Genomic DNA, 19,425 nt, shown 5'->3' with positions numbered 1-19,425 from the left:
AGGATTTCAGTTCTGGGCAGCCACGTCATCACTTTGTGACATACCCCTCTTGAAAGCATTGTAATCGTCCTCGATTACGCCTGCAAAATAGACAGAGGCCATAAACCGTCTTAGCAGACACTGACTGTTAGTACCTACGTACTAGGAACACACATCTAGCACATGTACCAATCGACAGTCACATCACACGACAACACAGGATATCACATGACATTCAACATTCATTTGGATCTTAGACCATGATTTATCGGCAATGTAGCTAGCAATCGCATCTAGATCCAATCGGGACCTCATCGATGTCCGATTGACTAACCCCTATAGCAACCATGTCTATTCGAGGTCAATCAGACTAAAATGCGGCAGTCATTTCGTCTATCAATTCCTGCACTTAAAAGAAGTCAAGAACAAATCAGTATCATAATCAGGAATTCCATCTCATAAAGTCATACAGCAGAATACTGTCAGCTTTCAGTATCCCTGAAGCTCGAAGAGACATCAGTGACTCTAGTATCAAAATCAAGGCATCTGTTGACAAAGGAGCGGAGTGACTCCCCTCTTATGCATCCCTTCAGATCTCCGGCCAAGTTGAATTCTGGGTTCCATTTGGAGTAGACTATGCTAAACCAAAAGCCTCGAGGTAAAGTTTCACAATGAGAGGAAAATTTGCTAGGTCCTCCTCCTCCATCCACTTCGCATCCAATGCAGGATAGTTCTTGAACTTAATCAAGAACCGCCTTCGGACTTTACCTTTATTCTTCATATCCTTATGTGCCAAAATCTGTTCAGGAACAAGGATCTCCTCGTTTTCTTCTACTTCGGGTTGCTCATCAGGCTCCCTATCATCAGGCACATCACCTTTAAAAGGTTTCAAGAGACTCACATCAAATGCAAAAGTCGTCCGAAAGCTGTCTTGTAGACGTCTCCTGGCGCGATTCTAATCTGATGATATCCACTCTTCAAATCAATCCTGCAAAAGCACGAGGATCCCTGTAATCTGTCAAGTATATCATCGATCCTAGGAATTGGAAATCTGTTCTTGATGGTGATTTTGTTGAGAGCTCTATAATCGATGCACATTCTCCAAGATCTGTCTTTCTTCAAAACCAACAACACTAGAGTGAAATACGGTGAAGTACTAGGCTGGACAAGATCCCTTTTCCAAGAGGTCTTTCACTTGGTTCATAATTTCTTCATTCTATGCTCGCTCACACGGTAAGGGGGCCAGTTCGGTGGTGTGCTTCCAGATATCAGATCAATGGTATGATCTTCAGGACGAGCAGGTAGTAACTCGCCTGGTAGGCCCTCTGAGAAGCAATCGGCGTGAGAGTGGAGAAAATCTTTGCGTTCTTTATCAAGTTTAGACATATTTGTCCTATCCTTATCGCTCAATTCTTTCATAAAGATCGAGTAAACAAACAGACTGGATTTTATTAATTTAGAAATGGCCGAAGCCGATACAATAGGGACATACTCGCCCTTTAGTTTAATATCAAGTACAATGGTTCTGCCCTTCTCTGTAGTCAATGTCGCTTTCCTCACCCGATAATCGACCACTGCGTTGTTCTTGTGGTACCAAGGAATCCCTAAGAGAACATCACAACCTTCCAAAGGCATTATGAAAAAGTCCTCATGCCCCAAATACCCCTGACAATGCAACCGAAGTTTGCCAATGACAGGTGTAATAGCTACGTCCCTGCCAGGTGCCGCTAGAACAGCCTCCGCAAGTGGTCCCATCCAATCGGGAGTGATCTCGAGCCGTGCCGCCAATTCCGGTGAAATGAAGTTTGCCTTGGCTCCTCCATCAAAGAAGATCAGGGCCTCTTGATCTTTCACTTTGCCCCAAGGTTGGCAAAGTTCTGTACTCTCGTCCATGGTGTTGGGATCGGTACCCACACAATCTGGAACCTGTCCTGTTTTCATCTTGCCTTTTCTTCCACGTTCCTCAGCTGCTCTCGAACTCTCAAGCCTGTCGTCGTCCTTGTCATTCTGTTCTTTCTGTGCCTTTTTAGGACACTTCGTGGAGATATGTCCATGTTCCCCGCATCCAAAGCACTTCCCCTCCCTGATGAAGCGAGCTCTCTCCGGAGGAGTAAGCTTGGGTCGTGCATCCTTCTTTTCTGGGTTGCTGTCTCTCTTTCTACTTTCATTCGCTGAAGTTTGTTCGGCTTGTTGTGTCATGACCTCATCGATGGGGTAGGTCAGACTGCCAGAGTGAATGGCAAAGCCCAGTTTCGCATGACTCATCAACTCTTGAATAGAAGCTGATTTCTGTTCCAAGCAGTGATCTCGGATCTATGTAGGTAGACCGCTCGATCTGTTCTCTGAACGAGATCTTCTTGAAATGAAGACTCCAGAATCTCTCACAATAAGCATCCACTGTATCTCTCTTGGTCATCCGAAGATGGTTCCAAGCAGCTCGTATATCGCGTTCATACTCTTGCATCAGCCAAGAAGAAATATAAAGCTTCTTAAATTTCAGCCATTTAACTGGCGCAGTCTTGTTTAAAAGAAGCGCGGACCACCAAGATCGAGCATTCCCCTTAAAGTAAGAGGCAGCTCTCCGAATCTTGGAGTGCTCTGAGTAGCGTCCTCCCGCGAAAGCGATGTCAAACTGCTGTATAAATGACAAAGCCTTCGAAGCGTCTTTGTATCCTGAAAAAGTGTCAAATTTGATCGACGGTCCACCTTCCTTAAACTCTCGGATTTTCTTGCTTTTATCTTCCAGAAAGTCATATTGGTTGGCTTTATAAAAATTCTTTTTGTTCGCATAAAAGTTGTTGTTATCAGAGTCTGAACTGTCTGTAGACGAGTCCTCTGTAGACTATCACTCACTGGGCGAGATTTAGATTTCTTTGCCTTTTTCTTGCCCTTTCCGAAGCATTGTTTCTTGCTTCGCGTTTTGCCTTTTCTGTCTTCCGCTCGAATCTGAAGAGCTAGAAGAACTGTCAGAAGAAGAAGAAGAAGAAGAACTCAGTACTCCTTCAAACTGAACACGCTTCTTCTGTTTCTTTGCTTTGTCAAATGTCGATTGATGATCCAAACAACCCGGGAAGTCAGTGCCTTTCTTCTGCTTTTTGCCGTGCTTTTTGGCTTTGTTCTGCGCGTCAAAAAGCTGAGCAATCCATGCATCAACCACCTCTTCTAATTCCTTCTCTGAATATTCCTTGTAGAAGAAGGTTTCTTGAGAGCGGGTTTCGGGGGTGGTGTTGTGGTTTTTTGCAACTGCTCGTGCACTTCTTGAAAAGAAGTCTCGCTCATATATTTTGCCAATTTCGGATCCTTCTCAAAATTGAGCATCATCTTTGTTGCATCGCCAATCAATTGACGACACTTCATCTCTTGTTGCTCCGCCTGAGTAGGCCGAGAGGGGCCATACTCTCTACCGGAATCTTCGTTGTGATCCCTGCCCGCATCTCCGGATGCAGAGGGAGTCGACCGATCCTTGCGTGAAGCCATAGGTGCTGCGGGAAAAAAAAAATTTGGGATCGGATTTCTCGTAGAAGAGAAATCGGCCGTGCTCTGATACCGCTGTAACAGACTTGGACACTCCAAGTCAAGAATCAATCACGACAGCACCAAATAACCACTTCAAAACAATTCACAGTTCACAATAGATTTGCACTGGCCCGGCGGAGTTCCGTGCCTAGAGATATTGGCCCCAAAGACTGGCGCCCCTTTCGGTATTTCTTTATGTATTAATCAGTGTTCAAAGTACAAGAGTGGTTCGGGTCTCACTCTCAGACTCTGCGTCCAGATGCTCTGCAGAGTGGGAGCCCAAACCACGTTTACAAGGGATGCCAAAACAGAGCCGCAAAATCTTTAGATCAAAAGCCTTAACAAAAATAAAGCAAAGGCTCTTCTCTCTCTCTCTCTCTCAAGCTTGCAAAATTAAAGCTAAACATTCTCTCTCATCAGCGTAAAACAGCCCCAAAACTGTCGTAAAAGCAAAAGCCCAGCGTGATTTCCGGGGCTGCCGTACGGTGCCACGTCATCACTGCTTTTTTTCTGCAATTTCCGGGATTCAGACCCTGCTGCCTTTAGGGTTAGTTCAGGGCAGAATTAGGGTTTGGCAGAAATTAGGGTTAGGGTTTCTGGCAGATTTTAGGGTTTGCAGGTTTTAGGGTTACGGTTTCCAGCAGCAGTAGGGTTTGAGTTCTGGGCAGCCACGTCATCACTTTGTGACAAGAACATATGAAATTCAGCCTAGATTGTGCGGGGCAGCTTGTAGGAAATCAAGCTAAGAAAGCTGAAGATTCAGAAGATTCCAGTTCTTATGTGACAACCAACAAGCACAAACCCCTTCTTTGGCCGTGATCCAGGCAGGAAAATTCGCCTCATCATCGCCCTTGCAGAATACATTCTTTGTCTCTAAACAAATACTAGATGCTATGGTAAATAATAATTCTTCAAACTTGAAGACTCCAGTCCTTGCCTTCAGCAGTGCAAAGGATAAAGCAGATACAGACTCTTGCAGCACGACTTTAGTCGCTGCAAATGAATCTTTGGACACAACTTGCTCCACAGATAAACCTTTACAGATGGATATACCTCCAAACACTACTCTGTCTCAGTCTACGACATCCCTTTAGGAGGATTTTGGTGTTCCAGACAAACCAATGGAATACCTTGCAGATTTCCAACCAATGCTCATCACTCAGCAGAAAACTCAAGTCAGTTTACCAATAATTTCACTCGAAGCAGATACAGATTCAATCTTTTCTTGGACAAAGCTCGAAGTTACAAAAGACTTTGACAAAGGCACTTATCAAGTTGCAGATATGATCAGTTTTCAGTTTGGTAAAATAGTCACGGTCAATAACAGTGTCACACATCGTTGAAGGCCGAAATGCAGATGATTGTGAGGGTAGAAGTGAATGTAATGGAATGTATGATGCAAAAAAACTTAGAGGATGCACTTTCTGCGTTTGAATCTTTGAAATCAAAAATGGAAGAACGCATGAATGAAAAGGACGCATTGATCAAATTAGTGATAAAGGATCTCGAAAGCATTAAGGAGCAAGTGAAAACTTGACGGGAAGAGGAAGAGCAAAAGGCACGAACCTCTTCATGGGCGAAGCACCTATTCAAAACACAAGGGAAGGTTGATAAAGTTGAAAAGTGGATTGAGGTTGCAAAGAAAGCTAAAGATAAGATGCTTAAAGCCACACCAACATCCACTATCATCAATTTGACAATTGAGGAGGAGCAAAAGAGAAAGACTAGAGCCCTTCATGTGCGTGTTACAGGTCTCAAAGACATTGGAAAAGTAAGAAGAAGAGGTGCAAGAGCTCTTGAAGCGCATGGGTTTTTCTGAACCTACACACATTGGGGCTTGGAGCGTTGGCAAGTGTTAAGTATGGAGCCTGATTTACCCTTGTAATTTTCTGTGGTAAAAGCGGACATTTGTAAGGCCCCCATTATGAGGAGAAGCCATCGTGCGTGAAGGAAAATCACTCACCGGAAACCAAAATTTTCATGGACAAGAATCAGGGGCAACTTTAGAGGCCTCGGGGGCCTCCGCCCCCGAGACTTTTTTTTTCGCCGGAATATTCCTTTTCGTCGGAATATTATGGCCGGACGGCTGTCGGAAAGTGGTCGGAAAACAACCGGTCGGTTGGCCGGTGGTCGGTTGGCCGGTGGCCGGTAGTCAATGGCCGATGGCCGGTGGTCGGAAGTCAATGGCCGATGGCCGAATTCAAAAGCGGACTTGTCTTCTCAAGGGCGGCCACACATGGGCGGATTGGAGGGTCCGATTTGGACTTATTCGCACAAGGGCGGCTACACATGGCTGTCTCTCATAAGAGAGGGCAGCCCTTTTGGCCTATAAAAGGAGGCCATTTCTATACACATTTTATAGTGTGAAGTTGATGCAACAAGGTGAGTGTGAGGTGGTGAGAGTGAAGCAAGGCGGGAGCTCCATTAAGGGTATAATCCCTTTGTAAACTACTTCTTGTTTTGAAGTATTAAAGCCATTGAGTGGCTGCTTTTCCGTGGACGTAGCCCACATTGGGTGAACCACGTATATCGTGTGTACTCTCTCTCTCTCTCTCTCTCTCTCTCTCTCTCTACTCTATAATCTCGTGTATATAAATTTGTCTCTCTCCATTAAGTAATCTACTCAATTATCTATTTAGCTACGTCTTATTTCCTAACAATTGGTATCAGAGCAAGGTTTGCTCGTAGCTAAATTATCTCAAGGAAAGGATTCCTTGAATTGAGTGGAAGTTATGGCGGAGGAAGGGAAGCTCAAGATTAAGAAGTTCAACGGCAAAAACTACCAACATTGGAAGATGCAGATTGAAGACTATCTCTACCAGAAGGACCTCTATTTGCCACTAGGCGGTCTTGCAAAGAAGCCCGCAACAATGGCAGATGAAGCATGGATTGTCCTTGATCGAAAGGCACTGGGAACAATCCGGTTAAGCTTGGCGTCAACGGTGGCCTTCAATGTTTTGGAGATGAAGACCACGGAGGACTTGATGAAGTCACTTGACGACTTCTACGAGAAACCATCGGCATCCAATAAGGTATTTCTTATGAAGCGCTTGTTCAATCTAAAGATGGCAGAGAATGGTTCAGTTGCAGAACACCTAAATGACTTTAACACAAACATAAGTCAACTTCGATCGGTGAAAATCAATTTCGATGACGAAGTGCGAGCTCTCCTTATATTATCATCTCTACCGGATAGTTGGGACAGCCTTGTGATGACTGCAAGTAATTCTATCTCTGGCATAAATACTCTTAAGTTTGATGATGTTGTGGGTGTTCTCCTAAGCGAGGAAATACGAAGGAGAAGCACAGGAGAATCATCAAGTGCTGCATTGTCAGTGGAAACAAGAGGAAGGCCTAAGGAGAGGTTCAAAAGCCAAAAGGGTCGTGATCGCTCAAGACGGAGCAAGTCACGAACAAAGTCAGTTCTTGAATGTTGGAACTGCGGCAAGAAGGGCCACGTCAAGAAGGATTGCTGATCCAAGAAGAAGAAGGAGACAGAGTCTTAAGACAACAAGCCAACATCGGAGGCCAATGTGGCAGGTAAAGTAGAGCAAGATGCTCTAATTCTCTCATTAGACAATGTGTCTAATTCCTGGATAGTAGATTCCGGAGCTTCATTCCATGCGACACCACACAAACATTTCCAAGACTACACCAAAGGTAATTTTGGGTATGTATACTTGGGAGATGATGAAGCTTGTGAGATTGTCGGCAAAGGTACAGTTTCTGTCAAAACTGCTAACGGAAATGAATGGAAGCTTAAAGATGTTAGGCATGTTCCTTCTCTTCGAAAAAATTTAATCTCTACAGGACAATTGGACGATGAAGGTCACAACATTGCATTCGGAAATAAACGGTGGAAGATCTCAAAGGGATCTTTGGTGGTTGCCAAGGGAGAAAAGGTCGGTACACTTTACTTGTGTACTGTTAGCACGCAACCTTCAGCTTGTGCAGCAACTACAGAAGTTGATAGTGCAGTGTGGCACTATCGACTTGGGCATATGAGTGCCAAAGGAATGCAAATCCTTCAAACAAAGAAGCTTCTACCAGGTTTGAAAGAAGTAGACTTAGAGTTCTGTGAAGATTGTATTTATGGTAAACAAAAGAGGGTAAAATTTCAAAAATCAGGAAATGAAAGAAAAAATAAAAAACTTGAGTTGGTTCATTCTGATGTTTGGGGTCCTGCAAGTACACCATCACTTGGTGGCTCATTGTACTATGTAACATTCATAGACGATGCGACTAGAAAAACATGGTTTTATGTCATGAAGAATAAATCCGATGTATTTTCCATATTTCAAAGGTGGAAAGCCTTTGTGGAGAATGAAACAGGTACCAAGGTTAAATGCCTCAGATCCGACAATGGAGGCGAATATTGCAGCCAAGCTTTTGAAAGCTTTTGTGCTAGCAATGGCATTCAGAGGCAAAGGACAACCCCAAGGACACCTCAACAAAATGGGATTTCGGAAAGGATGAACAGGATAACCATGGAACGAGCACGAAGCATGCGGCTACATGTAGGCCTACCGCTTGAGCTTTGGGCGGAAGCTGTAAGTACGTCTGTGTACTTAATCAATCGGTCACCCTCAACGGCATTGGATGGGGGAGTTCTAAAAGAGGCATGGACAGGTAAACCAGTGAATTATGCATTTCTCAAAGTGTTTGGGTGTGAGGCTTTCATGCACATAGATAGAAGCCTAAGATCAAAGTTAGATGCAAAGCCCAAAAAGTGTTTCTTCATTGGCTATGGAGAAGGAGACTTTGGGTATCGCCTATGGAATCCTGAAGATGGTAAAATCTTAAGGAGTAGGGATGTATTTTTTAACGAACAAAATATGTACAAAGATTACTTGGAAAGAAAACAAACAAAAGAAACAGGTGATGAGTACATGGAGCTTGAGGACGGTGAAGACTCAAGGACTGCAAACGGTGACAATGTGCAACAACGTCAACCAAATGAGGAGCCTCAACATATTCCCCGAAGATCTACAAGAGCAAGTAGACCTCCAGAAAGGTTTGTTCCTTCCTTCAACCATCTCTTGATCTCAGATTCTAGAGAGCCGGAATCATATGAAGAAGCTATGCAACATGAATCCAAAGAAGAATGGACGAAGAGCATGCAAGTGGAGATGGACTCACTACATCGCAACCAAACATGGGAGTTGGTTGAGTTGCCTAAAGGTAAGCGGGCACTTCAAAACAAATGGGTGTACAAGCTGAAGGAAGAAGAAGGTGGGAAGAAAAGGTACAAGTCTAGGCTTGTGGTAAAAGGGTTTTCTCAAAAGAAAGGTATTGACTTCAATGAAATATTTTCTCATGTTGTAAAAATGAACTCAATTAGGCTTGTCTTAAGCCTTGTGGCTGCTCATGATCTAAATCTCGAGCAAATGGATGTAAATATGGTATTCCCTCACGGTGACTTAGAGGAGGAAATCTACATGCTTCAACCAAAGGGGTATGAAGTAAAAGGTAAGGAGAAAATGGTTTGCAGATTAAAGAAGAGCTTGTATGGTTTAAAGCAAGCATCAAGACAATGGTACTTGAAGTTTGATCGATGGATGTTGGATCATGGATTCACAAGATGCAACTCCGATCACTGCGTCTACACGGAGAATTTGGGAGATGGGAAATTCATCATCCTAATGTTGTATGTTGATGACATGTTGATTGCAAGTCCTAACATGTAGGACATCAAAGACCTAAAAGAGGAGCTGTCTAAATCTTTTTCAATGAAAGATTTAGGTGCTGCAAAGAGGATACTTGGTATGAAAATATCAAGGGACAGAACGAAGAAGACAATAAAGCTATCTCAAGAAGATTACATCAAGAAGGTACTAGAAAGGTTTGCAATGCAAAATGCAAAACCAGTTTCTACACCTTTGGCTGGTCATTTTAAACTAACGAAGGATATGTGTCCAAAGACACAAGAGGAGATAGCCTATATGTCTAAAGTTCCATATGCTGCAGCGGTAGGTTCTCTAATGTATGCTATGGTCTGGACAAGGCCAGACATTGCACATGCAGTGGAAGTTGTGAGTAGGTTCATGGACGACCCAGGTAAAGAGCATTGGCAAGCTGTGAAGTGGATACTTAGGTATCTAAAAGGGACAACAACAAATGCTTTGTATTTTGGAGGAACTGATATTTTTCTAGAAGGGTATGCTGATGCAGATATGGCAGGTGACAAAGATACTCGAAGGAGCACTACTGGCTATGTGTTCACGGTTGGAGGCACAGCAGTAAGCTGGGCTTCAAAGCTGCAGAAAGTGGTTTCACTTTCTACCACGGAAGCAGAGTATGTAGCAATGACGGAGGCAAGCAAAGAAATTCTGTGGCTCCACAGATTCTTAGAAGAGCTTGGATTCAAACAAGACAATTGTGTCTTGTACAGTGATAGCCAAAGCGCTATCCATCTTACGAAGAACTCAGCCTTTCATTCAAGGACAAAGCACATTGAAGTGAGATATCACTTCATACGCACTCTTTTGGAAGAGGGACAGCTAAGGCTAGGAAAGGTGCATACAAGTGAAAATCCTGCAGACATGTTTACAAAGATGGTCAACAAGGAGAAGTTGAGCTTTTGCTCATCTTCAATCGGCATTCAAGGATAAGAAGCCAGAATGGAAAGCAGTCACAGGTTTGGTTTGGAGATCAGTCTCCAAGTGGGAGATTGTTAAGTATGGAGCCTGATTTACCCTTGTAATTTTCTGTGGTAAAAGCGCACATTTGTAAGGCCCCCATTATGAGGAGAAGCCATCGTGCGTGAAGGAAAATCACTCACCGGAAACCAAAATTTTCACGGACAAGAATCAGGGGCAACTTTAGAGGCCTCGGGGGCCTCCGCCCCCGAGACTTTTTTTTTCGCCGGAATATTCCTTTTTGTCGGAATATTATGGCCGGACGGTGGCCGGAAAGTGGTCAGAAAACAACCGGTCAGTTGGCCGGTGGCCGGTAGTCAATGGCCGATGGCCGGTGGTCGGAAGTCAATGGCCGGTGGCCGAATTTAAAAGCGGACTTGTCTTCTCAAGGGCGGCCACACATGAGCGGATTGGAGGGTCCGATTTGGACTTATTCGCACAAGGGCGGCTACACATGGCTGTCTCTCATAAGAGAGGGCAGCCCTTTTGGCTTATAAAAGGAGGCCATTTCTACACACATTTCATAGTGTGAAGTTGATGCAACAAGGTGAGTGTGAAGTGGTGAGAGTGAAGCAAGGCGGGAGCTCCATTAAGGGTATAATCCCTTTGTAAACTACTTCTTGTTTTGAAGTACTAAAGCCATTGAGTGGCTGCTTTCCCGTGGACATAGCCCACATTGGGTGAACCACGTATATCGTGTGTACTCTCTCTCTCTCTCTCTCTCTCTCTCTCTCTCTCTCTCTCTACTCTATAATCTCGTGTATATAAATCTGTCTCTCTCCATGAAGTAATCTACTCAATTATCTATTTAGCTACGTCTTATTTCCTAACAGCAAGAAGGGAAGTGATGAGAAAGGAAGACCCCAGGAAAGAGCACTCATTATATGTTTCCCTATGTTGGAAGCTAGGAAGGAATTCCTGAAGAAGAGACTAACACTCAAGCAAACTGGAATAATTTTGGGTGATGACCTCACTGTAACACAGGTAGCACACATGCAAGAGCTGATGCCAGAGATCAATGCAGCAAGGGAAAAAGGAAAAATTGCTTTCTACAAGGGAGGGAGAGTAGTGGTGTTGGAAAACGGATTGCATGACTGTGTGAGACCTATGGAACCAGCCTTAAAATGGCAGCATGGAATTGTAATGTATCAATGAAGCTAGATGTAGGCGCTTTTAAGGATAGCTTAAAGGGAAGGGATATTATTTTTTACTCGGAAACGCATCAAACTCCTAGTGGCACATTACCTAGAGTGACGGGATACCATTGGGAGACTACTTGTAGACAGGATGTGAGATCAACGCATAGAGGACGGAGGTCAGGAGATATTGGCAATCCTATTCATGGACGAGCTTCAACCCCTCATATTGTTCGGAGAGATGAGTAGGCTAGATATATGTGGGTCAGAGTGAGAGCGGAGATAGGGAGGCCATTCTACATTGCAATATGCTATTTTGTTCCCAGCACATCTCATTATGCATCGTCCAAGGGACAATCACCCTACATAATATTGGATGAGGACCTATGGGAGTTCTCTAGGGATGGAGATGTCATTCTTCTGGGAGACTTTAATGCCAAGACGAGCCAGTCTCATGCACCATTCTACGATACCTCATGTTGGATGTCAATGATACGGGATTGGCAAGGTGTTCGCAGGATGAAGAGCACACTGGATATGGGTCATCCCTTGTAATGTTTCTAAGTGACCCAAGTCTCACTTCTTAGAGCATCTGCGTGCAGAGTCTGAAAGAGAGCACCTGTGGGAGTTGTACTTTGCTCAAAGGTTAATATAAAAAGAAATACCGAAAGAGGCGCCAGTCTTTGGGGCCAATCTCTCTTAGTATGGAACCACGTCGGGCCTTGTCGACTCTTGAATTGTGAAGTGTTTTTTGAAGTGAATTTCTTTTGTGTCACGACAGAATCTAGACTTGGGGTGTCCAAGTTTGTTACAGTGGTATCAGAGCACGGCCGATTTCTCTTCTACCGGGAAACCCGATCCTTTTTCTCGCGGCACCTATGGATTCCGAAAAGAATCAGTCAACCTCTTCTGCCACCGCTGAGGTGGGAGGAGGCAATACGGAAAATTCAAGCGACTTAGCAGAGACTAAGTACGGGCCACCCTGGCCCACATAGTATAAACTCATGGAAATGCAATGCGACAGCAGGTTGACGAGTGCACAAAGAAGATGCTTCAGTTTGCTAGGATCCCCAATATGCAAAATTTTGGACCTAGCAGTTGCAGTGGCAGAAAGCCACTGAGCCACCAAGCAAACCAGCAATCAAGAAGCCTCCTACTAGGAGGATGTTTACTGAAGAAGAACTCCATCATGTGGTCCAGACACGAAGAAGCCATCGAAGAAGAAATTGAAGAAGCGCAAGAAGGGGACTGACTACCTCGGTAACTTGGGCCATCAATCTTCTTTTGCATGTGCACAAAAACAGAAGAAGCGTGTGCGTTTTGAAGAACTACCCAATTCTTCTTCCTCTTCTGCCAACAGTTCCTCTAGCTCTTCCTCTTTCGACTCGAGCGAGGAGTACGGAAAGGGCAAGAAGCGAAGCAAGAAGCAAAGCTTTGGAAAGAACAAGAAAAAGGCAAAGAAGATCAGATTCCAACCAGTTTCTGATAGTTCTACAGAGGAGTCATCCTCTGACAATTTGGACTCCAACAACCACATGTTTTATGCAAAGAAGAAACACTTCTAAAGAGCCAACCAGTATGGTTTCCTCGAAGATAAGAGCAAGAAGACAAAGGAATTTAAAGAGGGTGGACAATCAATAAAATTTGAATCCTTCTCTGGATTCCGAGATGCTCGGAGGGCTTTGGATTTCATTTAGCAGTTTGACATAGCCTTCTCCAGAGGGCATTACTCAGAGCACTCCAAGATCAAGAGGGTAGCATTGTTTTTAAAGGGAAATGCTCGAACATGGTGGTCCACTCTTCTTCTGAGGAAAGAAGCACCGACCAAGTGGTTGAAGTTCAAACGGCTCTTTGTTTCTTCTTGGTTGACCTAGGAGTACAAACGAGATGTGAGAACCGCTTAGAACCATCTTTGGATGGCCAAGGGTGACACTTTGGACGCATATTGCAAGAGGTTTCGGGATTCTTTTCTACCGACCTCTTCGTTTAAGAAGGTCACTTTTAAAGAACAGATTGAGCGGTTTTGCTACGGACTCCCTACAAAGATCCGAGATTACTGCCTTGTAAAAAATTATGAGTCTATACAACAACTAATGGCCCATGGGACATGCGAAACGGGGATTCTCGATACATTTCGTGAATTTAACCCGTCCCACTGATAAAATTTTGACTTAGAAGATTAGACAGACCTCGACCAATGTAAGTAGAAAGATCCCCAGAAAAAGAAAGATGCACAACCCCGATTGACTACAAAAGAGAGCTGACTATCTCAAAGAGGGGAAGTGTTTTGGTTGGGGGTAACAAGGGCATTCTTCGCAAAGTGCCCTAAAAAGGCACAACAAGGACAGACTGAAGACAGGCCGGAGAGTTCTAGAGCAGCGGAAGAACGTGGCAGAAAAGGCAAAATGAAAGCAGGACTAGTACCAGATTGCATAGGAACCGATCCAAGCCAGATGGATAAAAGTATGGAACTTTGCCGCGCATGGAGCAAAGTGAAAGATCAGGAAGCCCTTATCTTTTTTGCTGGAGGAGCCAAGGGCAACTTCATTTTACCTAAATTGGTAGCGCGGCTCGAGATTACGCCCGACGGGATGGGCCACCGGCGGAGGCAGTTCTAGCGACACCCGGATGTGATGTAGCCATTACACCTATCATTGGCAAACTTCGTTTGCATTGTCGGGGGTATTTAGGTCACGAGGACTTTTACATAAAGCCTTTGGAAGGGTGTGACGTCCTCCTAGAAAACCCTTGGTACCATAAGAACAACGCCGTGGTCGACTATCGGGCTAAGAAAGCGATCTTGACAAATGAGAAGGGCAGGAAAATTGTACTTGATGTAAAATTGAAGGGCGAGTCCGTTCCTATTGTGTCAGCTTTGGCCATTTCAAAATCCAGTCTCTTTGTTTACTCTATCTATTTGAAAGAATTGAATGATGAACAATGAACGAACATGTCTAATTTGGACAAAGAACGACAAATGAGAAGGGCAGGAAAATTGTACTTGATGTAAAATTGAAGGGCGATCTTGACAAAGGAGAAGAGCAGGAAAATTGTACTTGATGTAAAAATTGAAGGGCGAGTCCGTTCCTATTGTATCAGCTTTGGCCATTTCAAAATCCAGTCTCTTTGTTTACTTATCTATTTGAAAGAATTGAATGATGAACAATGAACGAACATGTCTGATTTGGACAAAGAACGACAAGAACACACATGCCGACTCTTTCGCAGAAGGTCTGTCAAGCGAGTTACCCCATCTCGTCCTTAGGACCACACTATTGATCTGATTCCGGGAACTGCACCACCGAACCGGCCGCCTTACCGTGTTAGCTGAGCCCAAAATGAAGAAATCATGAACCAAGTGAAAGACCTTGAAAAGGGTCTCATCTAGCCTAGTACTTCACCCTGTTGTTCTCCGGTTTTATTGGTACTAAAGAAAGACGGATCTTGGAGGATGTGCATTGACTATAAAGCTCTCAATAAAATCACTATCAAGAAGAGATTCCTGATTCCCAGGATCGATGATATTCTTGATAGACTTCAGGGATCCTCTTGTTTCAGCAGGATTGATTTGAAAAGCGGAAATCATCAGATCAGAATCGCTCCAGGAGATGTCTACAAGACAACCTTTCAGACAAGCTTTGGTCTGTACGAATTTTTGGCGATGCCTTTTGGACTTAACAATGCTCCAGCAACTTTCAACCGAATGATGGATAGGATTTCCCTAGAGCATCGATCTTTTGTGGTCACTTTCTCTGATGATATTATAGTTTTCTCCAAGGATGAAGCAGAGCATCGACACCATCTGCTACAAGTCTTTCAGGCATTACGTGATCACAGATTGGTTATTAATGCCAAAAAGAGCGAGTTTTTCTTGCCGGAGATACATTTCTTGGGACACATCGTCTCAGCAGCAGGAGTACAAATGGACCCGGCCAAAATTGATGGGCTTATGATGAGTATTCTATTAAATGAAGGGTTGTTATTAAAGGTTTACTACTTGAGAATCAATAAGAGCTTTTAAAGCTCAATATCCTCACTTCATTGATGAGGACATCAATGGCCCTTCTGGGGGAATTATGTTATGCCCATCAAAAGAGAGGGGACCTAGTCTATGACACCGTTTAGCAAAAACAACCCCCCGTTCGCAGGTCTCTTCCCGTGATTTATGTTTGAAATGAGTATGGTGTCTATGAACTTTGAAGATGTGGGCGACTGTTCTTCTTTGGAGCCCAAACAACTTTGGAGCCACCTTGGAATCATGTCATTCACCTTGCAGCCAACAATGTTGTACAATGTCTACATGTACAGGAAGCCTTTACAAACATGCTTCAGAGGCTCTTGTGCTTTTAGATTTGGGTTAACAATTTAAATACTGTACAAGTCATTCTGTGAGTTGGGCTGGTTACTCAGAATTTTGGAATTGTTATTTTTATGCAGATTATATGGAGGAACAGGTCTAGGTTTGGTAATCTCTTATAAACTTGCAGCTGCAATGGGTGGAAACATGTGGATGGAGAGTGATGGTGTGGAAGGTCATGGGAGCACCTTCTGGTTCACGGCGAAGTTTTGCATTCCACCTGCTTCCATCAGTCCTCCACGGAAAGAAATTTTCAAGGACATCCTTGGACTTGTTGTGGATGACAATAGAACCTGTGGGAGGCTCCTGGTAGATTTATTAAAAGTAAGTACTCTCCGCATATTCTACAAAAGGGTCTAGTTGGCTCTACCTTTGAGGAAAATATTTAACCAACAGTGACCTATCTTTCAGAACTGGGGTATGAAAGCTGATGCAGTGACGAGTGTAGAAGAGGCTTTGTCTGCCTTGCAGAGGGGAGCCACTTGTGGTCAGAAATACAATGTAGTTCTATTAGATATGTGGTTAGATGGCACGGATGCATCTCAGCTGATTTCTAATCTCCGAGAAAGGCCGACTCTTTTGGGGAAGTGTGTCAGCATTTCATCAATGCCTGTTGAGGAGAATGAAGAGTCTTCAGAAAGATGCCCTCAAGAAGATCCAAACAGCCCAAGAAGCAGATACAATGTTGAGGAAGATGATCTGAACCAGCAGGCATTGCTTCTGTCTTTAATCTTTTGTTCCCTCGTGAATGCACAGAAGGAGATTTTCTAATTTGAAATGACTGTTTGCTGTCCCCAGATAGATCCATGCTTGGGCTCTTCTGAATATCCTTCAAGAAGGCACAACTTTTGGAAGAGTTCAGATTATTTTCCCTCCATTATACTACTTACATCTCCCAGTCACACAGATGCAACCAGGTATTGTGTGTCATTTTCACCCCTTTTATTATGCTCTAGCTCTGTTATGTACATTCATGACAAAATTATCAAAATACCCCTGAAATTTGTGGAAAATATGCCTCAAATTTTAAAAATCCTCAAAATATCCTTGTACCAATTTTGGATGGATTTCTTCCATTTTTGCATAAGTTATTCTTTTGACAATAGAGATCCGTGTTTACATGTCTTAGAGAAAAAATTTCACCAACCTAAGCTGGGAAATTTAGGCATTTGTTTCTCAAGAACAATAAAGCATTTCATCTCAAGAGTCCACAATACCATCTAAAATCCCAGTTGCATCGTCTCCTTTTGAGGAATTTTTTTTTTGAAGAGTTGCCAAAGAAATTGTCTTAGGAGATGTTTGCGTGATTAACAAGGGGTATTTTCGGAATTTTGGAAAATGTTAAGGGCATTTTGGGGATTATTGACAAAACATGAGGGGTATTTTGGGAATGATTGAAATTTGAGGGGTGTTTTGGGAATTTTCACAAATCTCAGGGGTATTTTGGTAATTTCTCCTATATTATTCTTTCACAACTGTGGCCTTAGAGAGTGTTTTGAAGGTTGGAAACTCATGTTTTTTAGTCGTTAAATTTCACGATTAACCACATTTATCTTCGTTTCCTGCATCAGGTGTCAAGGACTGGGTGTAAGACACTATGTCTCAAAGCCCATAAAGCAATCCTTACTTCTAAAGGCACTGCAATCAGCACTGGGTGTTCAGGAATCTCTAACTTCTGTTGAGGTCTCTGTTTGTACAAATTCTCTTTTTTCCATGAGGTCACCTGTTATGGAGATTTAAGTTGGTAGAAATTTTTCGCTTGATCAGGACGAAACAGCGAAAAAGTCGGAGGGGCCCGCCAGAAGCCTGCATGTCCTGGTGGCTGAAGACAATGTCGTAAACCAGCGAGTGATGGTGATTCTTCTTAAAAAATGGGGCCATACAGCTATTATAGCTTGTAACGGAGCAGAAGCGGTGGAGCGAGTCTCTAAGGAAGCTTTTGATCTTATTTTAATGGATGTGTGTCTCTTGACCATTTTCAACAAGTTCCTTTCTTGAGCAACTTTTCTTGTTCAAAGCTTATATTGATTGGAAAAAAAAAATTGTGTAGGTTCAAATGCCAATTTGTGATGGCTTCTCAGCTACCGCTCAGATACGGGAGCTGGAAAGGGCTCAGCAAAGAGCTATCTACACCCCAATTATTGCTATGACAGCTCATGCAATGTCTGGGGATGGTGATCGCTGTTTAGCAGCCGGTATGGATTACTACATCAGTAAGCCATTGAATGCAAAGAAGTTGCAAGAGATGCTCCATGGTTTCGCGACAGGAGCCATTCGGGGGCCTTCAGTAGGTGGGTCGCGAGTACAATCTTCGCAATATGGGTTCATATTGGAAAATCTCTCTCTCAATACACACATACATGAAGCATAATGTGTCATAGTGATGGAGAGCAGTGACTTGTAAGAAGGGGCTGGATTTGGCTGAGGACTGCTGAAGGTAGACTATCATTTACACAATGTGGTAGGCAAGGTTGCAGCAGATATGAGATGGAAGATGTCAGATTGGCACAGACGAGGCCATCTGTGGGTGGTTTCAGTTCAACAATGGTGCATTGGTCGAAGAATGTGTAAGCAAATAAAGGCGGGGGAGAGCCAAGTTCACTTAGGCATTGTAGAGAATTCAAGGGATCAAAAGAGATCCAAATGCTATGGATGAACCAGGGGCATGCGATGCTCCGGTCACCAAATCGGTTTAGGTCTCTGTACAAGCTTGCAAATAACAACAATCTCCTATCACCCTGTTTACTTTGGGGTTTTTCCTCCTGAACCACCATCACTCTTTGTATTATATTGCAACGATAGATAAGAAATTTCCGCTTGCTATGTCGCTGCCTACCTTTTTCCATCCTCTTGGGACAAGAGGATGGAAAATTAGCTTCTCACCAGTGGGTTGATTATGCTAACATAACTGGTCGCGGTTGCTTGTCATAGCTGAACCTATTATTATCTGTGATCCTTTTAGCTGGAGGTTATGAGATGCTGGGTCGGTTACAAGTCTCTCATAATCCAAAAGTTTAGTTTCCTTCGTGCTTTTGGGTTAAGGGTCAACATCATATTCAGGCTTTTTTTTTTCCATAGCAATTTTTTAGCTGAGAAGTCATAATACTCGGGGTGCTTACCTTTTGAGGGAAGAACAACATCATTTATGTGCATTGGTCATAAGCACAATTTTTTTGAAGTGGTACAAAGTGTGAGCCGACGCCCTTGGATGGGTATGGCATTTACTTTCACGCACACGGTGAGTAACACAAGCGGTTGAGCGAGGTGAGTGGTATGTGACCTTCAAGGTGTGGGCTTGTTGGATGTCTAAACCAAGTCCTGTAGTACCTTGGTCCCAGCTATAGGTACTTGGTCGTTGCCATGCCCTATCTGTGCATAGCATATGGGTCTTCCAGGGCCGTGCCCTAAGGAATTGGAATAAGCCAACCTCCTAAGAGCGATATTGGACAGAGTAGGTGAAGGTAGTGGAAAATTCCTCCCACCTAGGTGTCATGGGTCTGACAAAATAAGAAAAAATTTCTTGTGATGTATGTATGCTCAAGGAAGAAGACGCTAAACATGTCAAAGGAAGAAGACACTAGGAAGTCTAATCAGACTTCTCAAAATACAGACTTCTCAAGAAACAATATTGAAGAATAAAAACATAAAAACACAAGCATTGAAACCACGAAGCGACGCTTGTGAAGCCTATATAATACTTCAAATACAAAGGAGATACAATGCTTCAAAAAAAATTCTCCTTCCATTCATTAGTGTAGAGAAAGTTCAATCAATCAAGGCAATGTTCCTTAGAACTCTT

The 19,425-nt window shown here is 43.5% G+C and overlaps 1 protein-coding gene across 2 annotated transcripts in view; it reads left to right on the top strand.

Moving 5' to 3' along the window:
• The window catches only part of LOC147431147 (uncharacterized), a 92,803-nt gene extending 74,155 nt beyond the window's left edge, over positions 1–18,648 (top strand). For both annotated transcript variants that reach the window (XM_086493799.1, XM_086493801.1), the window contains 6 exons: positions 15,707–15,950; positions 16,038–16,337; positions 16,425–16,543; positions 17,198–17,309; positions 17,394–17,585; positions 17,677–18,648. In XM_086493799.1, the coding sequence (XP_086349925.1) occupies positions 15,707–15,950; positions 16,038–16,337; positions 16,425–16,543; positions 17,198–17,309; positions 17,394–17,585; positions 17,677–17,997 (1,288 nt within the window). In that variant the 3' untranslated portion in view covers positions 17,998–18,648. The remainder of the gene's footprint in view (positions 1–15,706; positions 15,951–16,037; positions 16,338–16,424; positions 16,544–17,197; positions 17,310–17,393; positions 17,586–17,676) is intronic.
• The last annotated feature ends 777 nt before the right edge of the window (positions 18,649–19,425 follow it).

The sequence above is a fragment of the Adiantum capillus-veneris genome, chromosome 21 (assembly GCF_014529385.1).
Source record: "Adiantum capillus-veneris isolate H3 chromosome 21, ASM1452938v2, whole genome shotgun sequence".
Classification (NCBI taxonomy): Eukaryota; Viridiplantae; Streptophyta; class Polypodiopsida; order Polypodiales; family Pteridaceae; genus Adiantum; species Adiantum capillus-veneris.
This window is presented reverse-complemented; position numbering and strand designations above follow the sequence as displayed.